At 56.3% G+C, this 9,732-nt stretch overlaps 2 protein-coding genes across 2 annotated transcripts; both read left to right on the top strand.

Annotated features, from left to right (window-relative positions):
- The first annotated feature begins 189 nt into the window (after positions 1 to 189).
- Positions 190 to 3,417, top strand: KLK15 (kallikrein related peptidase 15). The gene is made up of 5 exons (XM_054672933.1): positions 190 to 298; positions 898 to 1,051; positions 1,551 to 1,834; positions 1,955 to 2,091; positions 2,758 to 3,417. Exons 1-5 carry the CDS (start codon positions 190 to 192, stop codon positions 2,908 to 2,910), a joined length of 837 nt encoding a protein of 278 aa, XP_054528908.1. The 3' UTR covers positions 2,911 to 3,417.
- Positions 3,418 to 4,906: 1,489 nt separating this feature from the next.
- KLK1 (kallikrein 1) lies at positions 4,907 to 9,549 on the top strand. The gene is made up of 5 exons (XM_016936680.2): positions 4,907 to 4,991; positions 6,824 to 6,983; positions 8,252 to 8,541; positions 8,660 to 8,796; positions 9,346 to 9,549. The coding sequence occupies exons 1-5, from the start codon at positions 4,946 to 4,948 to the stop codon at positions 9,499 to 9,501; spliced, it is 789 nt and encodes a 262-aa protein (XP_016792169.1). The 5' UTR covers positions 4,907 to 4,945; the 3' UTR covers positions 9,502 to 9,549.
- The last annotated feature ends 183 nt before the right edge of the window (positions 9,550 to 9,732 follow it).

The raw sequence follows: 9,732 nt of genomic DNA, 5'->3' as shown, positions 1-9,732 counted from the left end.
GCATGAGCCACCGTGCCCGGCCTGTGCTGTGATTCTTGAAGCTGCAACCCATGTGCATGCAAGTGAATTTCAGCTTCCAGTCCTGTCCATAGCTGTACCTAAGTGTGGAAGCTGGATGTGCATGTATGCATGTCCATGACCTTGTATAGCCACATCTGGGACTCATACTGCACACTGAATTTGGCTGACATGTCCAGACTCTGGGGCCAAGGCTGGGTCACACATACTGAGTGGCCACATGCGTTTGACGTCTGTGACAATTTGGTGACCGTGAATGACTCGTTTCAAGTGACCACCTGTCTGAACCTGTATCCAGTGCCCGTCTCCACCCCCAACCACAGAGGACTTCTTGCCCTCTGGTCTGTTCCCCTTCCTCTCTCTCCCAGAGTCTTATAGCAAATAGGGTGGGGGCTAGAGTTCTGGAGAAAACAGGCAGCGATTGTAAATAAACAACAGGGCAGGCGGAGCATGGTGGCTCACACCTGTAATCCCAGCACTTTGGGAGGCTGAGGCGGGCAGAGCATTTGAAGTCAGAAGTTTGAGACCACCCTGGCTAACATGGTGAGACCTCGTCTCTACTAAAAATACAAAAATTAGCCAGGTGTGGTGGCGGGCACCTCAGCTACTTGGGAGGCTGAGGCAGGAGGATCACTTGAACCCAGGAGGTGGAAGTTGCAGTGAGCTGAGATCATGCCACTGCACTCCAGCCTGGGCAAAAGAGTGAGACTCCGTCTCAAAACAACAACAACAACAACAACAAAACAAAAAACAGGGCAGGGTGTCTTGAGAAGTTAGGGGAAAGGCATAGGCATATAGTAGTTAGGGCAGGGTGCAAGGTAGGTGTAGGAGGCAATGTAAACGTCCCTGTCCTCAGGCATCCTCTACCCCTTCTCCTAGCAGCCCAGGATGGTGACAAGTTGCTGGAAGGTGACGAGTGTGCACCCCACTCCCAGCCATGGCAAGTGGCCCTCTACGAGCGTGGACGCTTTAACTGTGGCGCTTCCCTCATCTCCCCACACTGGGTGCTGTCTGCGGCCCACTGCCAAAGCCGGTATGAAGGCAGGGGCTCAGGGTCCTGAGGGAGCCTGGTGGGGGGGAAGAGCTCCTAGATTTGGGGGAAGACGGAGGCAGACGCCAGAACTCCTGGGTTCTGAAAGACGAGGAGGCCAGATGTCAAGCCCCTGGGTGAGGAAGGAGTGTGTGTTTCAAAGCCTTCGATCTCTGAAGGAGGAAGGAGAAGACTAGTTCCAGCTTTTGAGCCTCAGTTCTAGGGATGTGAGAATCCTGGATTCGGGGACAGACCAGGAGGGGGCTGGGAGTAGTTGGAGGGGATCGAGTTCTAGGAGTGTGCCTGACTTCAGACTCGTTGGTCCTTGAGGAGCAGGGGCTGGAACCATTGGCTTCAGGGTCTTGGGAAAAGGTAATGGGGTGTCGAGATTTCTAAAGGGTCGGGGGACCTCGGGTTGCCCACTCTTTGATCTTTCTGTCCTCTACTTGCGGGTAACCACTGGCCCGCACTCCACTGGCGGGAAAACCACTCGCCCGCACAGCTTCATGAGAGTGCGCCTGGGAGAGCACAACCTGCGCAAGCGCGATGGCCCAGAGCAACTACGGACCGCGTCTCGGGTCATTCCACACCCGCGCTACGAAGCGCGCAGCCACCGCAACGACATCATGTTGCTGCGTCTAGTCCAGCCCGCACGCCTGACCCCCCAGGTGCGCCCCGCGGTGCTACCCACGCGTTGCCCCCACCCGGGGGAGGCCTGTGTGGTGTCTGGCTGGGGCCTGGTGTCCCACAACGAGCCTGGGACCGCTGGGAGCCCCCGGTCACAAGGTGCGTGAAAGGATGGAGCTGGATGCGAGGCCTCAAGGAATCCTATGCTCCAGGGCTCTTGGGCGGAGGGGACAAGGGCCGGAATTTATGGATCTGCTCCAAGTCCACTGTCTTCCCCAGTGAGTCTCCCAGATACGTTGCATTGTGCCAACATCAGCATTATCTCGGACACATCTTGTGACAAGAGCTACCCAGGGCGCCTGACAAACACCATGGTGTGTGCAGGCGCGGAGGGCAGAGGCGCAGAATCCTGTGAGGTCAGAGCCTAGAGGGGCCATCAGGCGGAAGAAGAGGGATGGGGACAGGTGTGGGAGTCCGGATGGGGTTGGATTTTCTTTGCTTTGGGCCAGAGAAGATGCTAGGGTTAGGCTTGGAGATGGAGTAGGAAGAGAAGTTAGAATAGGGGTGAGGTTGGAGTTGGGGTTATAGGTGGGGCTTGCGTTGTTTGAGGTGGATAATGTGATAGTTAGTTTGAGATGGCATGGGTTGGGGTTGAGAATGGGAATGGTTTGGTTTGATTCTGGGTGGGAAATACGTCAGGGTTGAATTGGGATGAGGTAGATTTTGTTTGGAATGCAGAAGACATGAAGATTGAGATTGGATTTTGAGATGGGCATGGGTTTGATTTGATTTTGAATGGTGAGGATGTGGGCTGAGTTGGATTTAACTTAGTTCAGTTGCACTGGAGTTGCATGGGGGTGAGATTGGATATAGGTTGGGTGAGTTGTATTGAGCTGTGTTGAATTGGGGTTGGGGTTGGGTTGGCTCTGTTTGGGATAAACTGGGCTGTATTGAGTTGAGTTGGGTTGGGGTTCCCTGGGATGGGGATGGATTGGGTTTGGGGTGAGATTGCAAATGGTGATTAGGATGAGGATGAATCCAGGAGGTTTCACTCAACCTGAGACCCCCTCTTTTCCCCACAGGGTGACTCTGGGGGACCCCTGGTCTGTGGGGGCATCCTGCAGGGCATTGTGTCCTGGGGTGACGTCCCTTGTGACAACACCACCAAGCCTGGTGTCTATACCAAAGTCTGCCACTACTTGGAGTGGATCAGGGAAACCATGAAGAGGAACTGACTATTCTAGCCTATCTCCTGTGCCCCTGACTGAGCAGAAGCCCCCACAGCTGGCCAGCAGCCCCGCCTGACATGGAACAGAACGGAGCCATCCCCCAAGACCCTGTCCAAGGCCCAGATGTTAGCCAAGGACTTGTCCCACCTGAGGACAAAGCTGGCGCTCAAGGTCACCTGTTTAATGCCAAGATAGCAAAGCGCTGATCCAAGTTTCTCTGTAGGAATTTCTGTGACTTTTTTCTGGGGTCAAAGAGAAACCCAGAGACACTGTACACTGTTCCTTTTCACCCACCACCCCGATCCCTAGGTGAGGAGAAGCAGCTTGAAGCAGGGCTCCATTCATTCAACACACATGACCACCCGTGTGATCTTGAACAAGAGGCCCAATCTCACTTCGCCTTGGTTTCCTTATCTGTAAAATGAGACCATCTTATTGCTGACTTCAAAGGGCTGTTGTGAGGATTAAATGAGATGATTCGTCTGAACTGATTAAAATCGTGTCTGGCACTGAGTAAATACCCTCTATCTCTGGATCCCAGTTAAAGGACCTAACAGACACTAGATTACCAAGAATGGCTTTTTCTTTAAGTTAGTTCTGGGCCGGGCATGGTGGCTCACACCTGTAATCCCAGCACTTTGGGAGGCCAAGGCGGGCGGCTCACTTGAGGTCAGGAGTTCAAAACCAGCCTGGCCAACATGATGAAACCCCATCTCTACTAAAAATACTAAAAAAATTTAGCCGGGCGTGGTGGCACACGACTGTAATCCTAGCTACTTGGGAGGGTGATGTGGGAGGATCGCTTGAACTTAGGAGGCAGGAGTTGCGGTGAGCCGAGATCGCGCCACTGCACTCCAGCCTGGTGACAGAGCAAGACTCCATCTCAGAAAAAAAAAAAAAAAAGATTTAGTTCTGGGCTTCCTGGTAGCCATGGCAAAAAGGCAAATACTGTCCTTTTCTTAGCCAGGTCCCTGATACACAGCAGAGGCTGGAACTCTGAGCTGCTTTGATTTTACCAAAAAGCCAAGACAACCTGTTGGAAGCCTATGGGTTTACCATTGAGGCTGCAGGAATCTAGTTCCTAATTATCTTCAGGACCACAAAATGTGATGTTCAAGGTCGCTGAATGTTGAAGTACATGAACCTGGCTCGTGAGACCTAAATATTGTACTGGTGGTGGGGGGAAGGGTCATTGGAATCTGTGGTTAGCCTGATCTTGACCTGGGAGGGAAGGTTGTCCAGATCTCTGGGACTTTGGAGGACAGGACGTTGAGCACCCATAACTGGGAGCAAGAAGTGGGAGGCTCAATGGGACCCCAACATTGTTTGGGAGGGACATTGGATTTTGTAATGCTAAAGAACTTACCCCGGGAGACCCCTGAAACTTCACATTCCTGGATCTGGAGGCACTAGGAATGTGGTGATGTGTACCCCAAAGTTTTATTATGAAAGGAACAGTAGCTTTGGGGACCTAGGTCCTGGGTCTGGGAGTGCAAGAACCAGGGCATTCTGAAGGCCAAGGCTTATATTTCAGGGGGAACTGGCAGCTGAGATGCTAGTATCTTGGCTCCGAGTGCTGCAGGGAATCAGAGCCCTAACTGCTGGTATTTGAGGGCACCAGGTCTGGGGGTGCAGGGCCTTAATTGAGACTGAGGTATATGGGGCTTTGTACCAGGGGTCACTGATTCCTCCGTCCTTCTGTTTCTGCTTCCCCTCAGTCCCCCCTTGCCTCACTGGCTGCTCCCCAGAGCAAAGCCCCAGAGCCACAGGCCCTGCCCCACCTGGCTTCAACCCCAGGAATGCGTCCAGCGTGATCCAGGGACTGCAGAACAGGTGCTGGTTCTCCCTCCCCGTCTACAGCTCTGGGGATCGGAGGGGGGGGCAATTGTCCAGCCCCCAGGCAACAGGGGAAGGGCCTTGGCCAACATCTGGGTGCCAGCAGGGCAGGGGTGGGGCTCTGAGGGGATAAGGGCTTTTAAAAGGCTCCCCAGGGAGGTTCCCCAGTTCCTCCACCTGCTGGCCCCTGGACACCTCTGTCACCATGTGGTTCCTGGTTCTGTGCCTCGCCCTGTCCCTGGGGGGGACTGGTGAGACAGTGGGGGGATGTGGGAGGGGGAACGGGCCCTGATTCTCTTGCTGGCCTCACCCCCCCCCCACCGATAAGACCTTCCCCTCCAACACCCCACCCTCATCCCTCTGGCCCACAGTCTATCCTAGTCCGGGGTGCCCCGGCTCTTATCTATCTTGCGCGGCCCCACCCTAAACTTCCACCCCCGTTCCTCCATGTTGTCATAGTGCTCACTCCCACACCAGATTCCTGCTCCTCCCAGGAAGCCTCAGTACTTTCTCCTCTTCCCTAGCCAACGCCCTGTCCCACCGCTTTACCAAAGGGGCAGATTCTGGGCCATCTCTGTCTCTCTCTGGAGGACCCCAACCCTCCCATGGGCTTCCCCCATCCCACAGGACTCTGATCATCCCCTCCTGCCCCCTAGTTCCCTGCGGCCACCTATTTGGCTCCTGAGTCTACAAATCCCACCACACTCCAGTGACTTTTTCCATCCAGCTGTCCGCTCTCAACTGTGTCCTCCAGACCCTGACATCTGGTCTCCCCAGTCCTTCCAGGGTCCCCCAAATTTCACCAGAAAACCCTGCTTCCCAAACTGGCATGTGAGATCCCCCATCTGGTATGGGGGGGATCTGCAAATGTCCCTTCCCAGCCAGCACTCCCAGCTCTCCCAGGAAAAACACCCACACCCTCCCACCACATGCTCCTTTCCTTGGGGAAGTTCCATCCCGCCCCAGGCCCCAGCCCTTCTCTGCCTGAATTGTTCCTACACAGCTCTGGTTTTCTGGAACCCCACCCCAAGGATCCTGAATGCCTTCTCAGCCAGCGCTTCTGCCCTGGCCTCCCCCAAGTCAGTGTGTGATTCTACAACCTCACATCAAGTGGGTCCTGCATTGCATTCCCACAGCTGCTTGGCGCCTGTTCTCACCACTTCTCCAATCCTCTTCCTGGGATTGCCTCCAAGAGGACCCCATATCCTTCCAGTACCCTCAGACCATGAACCCCATCCCCAAGAGAAACGAAGATCCCATCCTTCACCCTATCCGAGAAGGACTGCCACTCACGCCTCCCTCCTCCTGAGCCCCGTCCCAGTCCTGACCGCAACTGCGTTCTCAGGGCCCCAACCTCCCCTCAGATTGCCATTCCTGGTTCACAGGAAGGACCCCAAAACCTCTCGGAAGCCCACCTCTAGCCTTAACCATAGCCCTTTCTTTTACGCTTTAACCAGGAAGCCCTGAAATCTAACTGTCCCAGCCAAGCTGGCCCCTTCCAACCCCAATGTAGGGACCCCAAGTCACCCCCAAACTCTTCAGTCCAGATGCTCCTCTTTACCTCTCAGACCTGGTTCCCTAAAGCTGCATCCTTTCCTGAACCTCAAAAGCCCAACCCAGGTCCTGTTTCCCTAGCCTAGGAGCCCCTTAGCCCTCCAGATTCTTCCTCAGTGAGCCTCTGATCCTGTCCCACCCTTGGCACCTTGGTCCCTGGTTTCCAGAATCCCTTTCCACTCCCCTAACCCACCACCTCCCATCCCCCAGCCCCAGACCCCAAATGACCTGACGCCCAGATGCAGTGTCTGCTCCAGACACTGTCTCATGTCTCCTACCCTGATCCCTGGAGGCTGCTCTACTGTCAGAGCACAAATCTCCCCACCAGGTCCAGCCACCACTCCAAAAGCCCAGGGAATAGTCCAGAGTCCCACCCCTTCCCAACACCCCTTGCCCATGTCCCCAACCTCCAGCCCTGGTCCTCTACCCACAATGTCCCTTCAGACCCACAGCCCAGCTCCCTCTCCTAGCCTTGTCCCTGGCCTCTCCTGCCAACCCTGCCCTTCCTGACCCAGCACCGCCTCTGCAGGTGCTGCGCCCCCGATTCAGTCCCGGATTGTGGGAGGCTGGGAGTGTGAGCAGCATTCCCAGCCCTGGCAGGCGGCTCTATACCATTTCAGCACGTTCCAGTGTGGGGGCATCCTGGTGCACCCCCAGTGGGTGCTCACAGCTGCTCATTGCATCAGCGAGTGAGTAGGGGCCTGGGGTCTGGGAGGAGGGCATCTATGCTGCCACAGGATTGACAGGCCAGTGGCATTCCCCTTGGATAACCTCAGGCAAGACTGGGGGGCTGAGGCAGAGAGGAAGGCTCTGGCGCAGGTCGCCTGGCAGGGCAGAGCTGGGCTGGACACCCCTCTCCAAGGCTGCCTGGGTCTCTTGGGATCTGGTTCTGCTTGTGTCTCTGTGTGACTGTGTTCTGGTCTCTGTCTTCCTCTCTCTCCTCTGTCTCCTTGTCTCTGCATCTCCCCTGTCTCTGTCTGTCTCTGAGTCTCTCTGCGGCATCTCTGTCACTGTGTCTCACCCTCCATCTCTCTACCCATCTCTCTCTCTCTGGGTCTCTACCTCACCGCTCCCTCATCCCTACTAAACACACACCCAGATGGACCTAAGGGAGGCCCCAGAGTAAAGGAAGGGCTTTATCCCCAACTTGTGTGCCTGGGAGGGGGCGCCTCTCCCTCTGTCCAGCTCCCCGCCCCACAGGATATCCCTCCACTCTGGAGAGACACAGGGAAGGGCTGGTTTCAGCGGGAGCTGGGTGGGGCAACTGAGGGAGGAGGAAGGAGGAGGCAGGGTGAGAAACGCGCGGGAGGGTGCTGGGGAGGGAAGGGGGCCTCGACCTTGGACTTCAGGCCAGGCCACCTGCCCCTGGGGAGCCCGCACCACAGCCCCAGCTGCAGCTGAGCCGCTCTCAGGCCTCCCCTCCTCCCTACCTGCCCCCACCCTCCCCACCTGCCCCCACCCTCCCCCAGGGCCTCCCTCCCTTTTCTCTCCCACACTCGGTCACTCCTCCTTCCTCTCTGCCTCTGTTTCTAGTTCTCACTCTGACGTCCCGCGTCCTTTTTCATTTGTCTGCTTCTCGCTCCCTTCCGTGTTCTGTTCCCTCTTCCTCCCTCTTCCCTGGGCCTGTTTCTCGCTGTCCCTGTCTTTTATCCTTCTCATCTGCCTCTTTTTTGCTCACCCTGTTTCTCACTGCCCTCCCCTCTGCCTTTCTCACCCCTCTGTCCTTTTGAGCTCTTTTTTGCTCTGTCTCTTCATTTGCCTTTTGCACTCTCAAACTCTTTCATCTTCCCATTCGCTGTCTGTATTTCTCCATAACTATATCTTTCTTCCTCTGTCTCCGCCCACCCACATTTTTCTCTTTCCCTTTCTCTCTTTGGGGACCCTCCCCCATGCTCCCCTGCCCCATCCCCCTTTCCCCTCCCCGTCTTCTCATCCCTCCATTCCCATCTTTCCCCAGCAATTACCAGCTCTGGCTGGGTCGCCACAACTTGTTTGACGACGAAAACACAGCCCAGTTTGTTCATGTCAGTGAGAGCTTCCCACACCCTGGCTTCAACATGAGCCTCCTGGAGAACCACACCCGCCAAGCAGACGAGGACTACAGCCACGACCTCATGCTGCTCCGCCTGACAGAGCCTGCTGATACCACCACAGACGCTGTGAAGGTCGTGGAGTTGCCCACCCAGGAACCTGAAGTGGGGAGCACCTGTTTGGCTTCCGGCTGGGGCAGCATCGAACCAGAGAATTGTATGTGGGGGCAGACTGTGTAGCCCAAGGCGGGGATGGGGACTCCTGCGTCCAAGGGAGAAAGGGCCAGGGAAGCAGGTGAGGTCGGGCTGCAGCCCTTTTTCTCCCGGGTTCGTAGTCTCATTTCCAGATGATCTCCAGTGTGTGGACCTCGAAATCCTGCCTAATGATGAGTGCGAAAAAGCCCACATCCAGAAGGTGACAGACTTCATGCTGTGTGTCGGACACCTGGAAGGTGGCAAAGACACCTGTGTGGTGAGGCAGCCCTGCCCCCAGGGTCTGGAAGGGCTGAGGGAGGGGACTCAGCCTCTGAACTGGCTTCTGAGAGCTAACCAGGCATCTGCTTCACTGCTTCCCAGCTAGCTGTAGCCACTCGCCCCATCAGTGCCCCAGCTCCCCCTCCTTCCCCCGCCCATCCAGGGACAACTGCATCTCACCCCCCACACCAGAGTTCACCGTTCCTCGTGGTAATGTGTAGTTACTGTCGAGTCAGAGAGTGGTCCTGGAGAGGTGGCCTCTGCAATGCGCCTGCAGGGGCAGCGTCCTGCAGATGGTCCTGCCCCACCTCCCCCTGACCTGTCTGCAGGCACTGTCCTCCTGGCCCCTGCCGCATGTGCAGGAGCTGGACCCTGAAGTCCCTTCCCCCTTGGCCAGGACTGGAGCCCCTGTCCCCTCTGTGGGAATCCCTGCCCACCTTCCTCTGGGAGTGGGCACTGGAGGCCCTGTCTGAGAGCTGGGGCTCCCCAGGCAGAACTTGGGCCCCGTAGACCTTTCTCACTCTCCCCTCCCACCTTGTGCTCCCAGGGTGATTCAGGGGGCCCGCTGATGTGTGATGGTGTGCTCCAAGGTGTCACCTCATGGGGCTACGTCCCTTGTGGCACCCCCAATAAGCCTTCTGTCGCCGTCAGAGTGCTGTCTTATGTGAAGTGGATCGAGGACACCATAGCGGAGAACTCCTGAACGCCCAGCCCTGTCCCCTACTCCCAGTAAAATCAAATATGCATCCAATGTGTGTCACGTTCTGCCATCACCTATCTTTCCAGATGTGGTGCACCTGGACCCACTCGGCTGAGGCTGGGGCCACCCCAGCTGTGTCAATCTCATGCCTGGAAGTCTGAGGTCACCAGCAGGTGGGGAAAGGAAGGGGCTGTGACAGGTGCAGACAAACAGGCAGGGAAAGGCTCAGATCCC

Source organism: Pan troglodytes, chromosome 20 (assembly GCF_028858775.2).
Source record: "Pan troglodytes isolate AG18354 chromosome 20, NHGRI_mPanTro3-v2.0_pri, whole genome shotgun sequence".
Classification (NCBI taxonomy): Eukaryota; Metazoa; Chordata; class Mammalia; order Primates; family Hominidae; genus Pan; species Pan troglodytes.
This window is presented reverse-complemented; position numbering and strand designations above follow the sequence as displayed.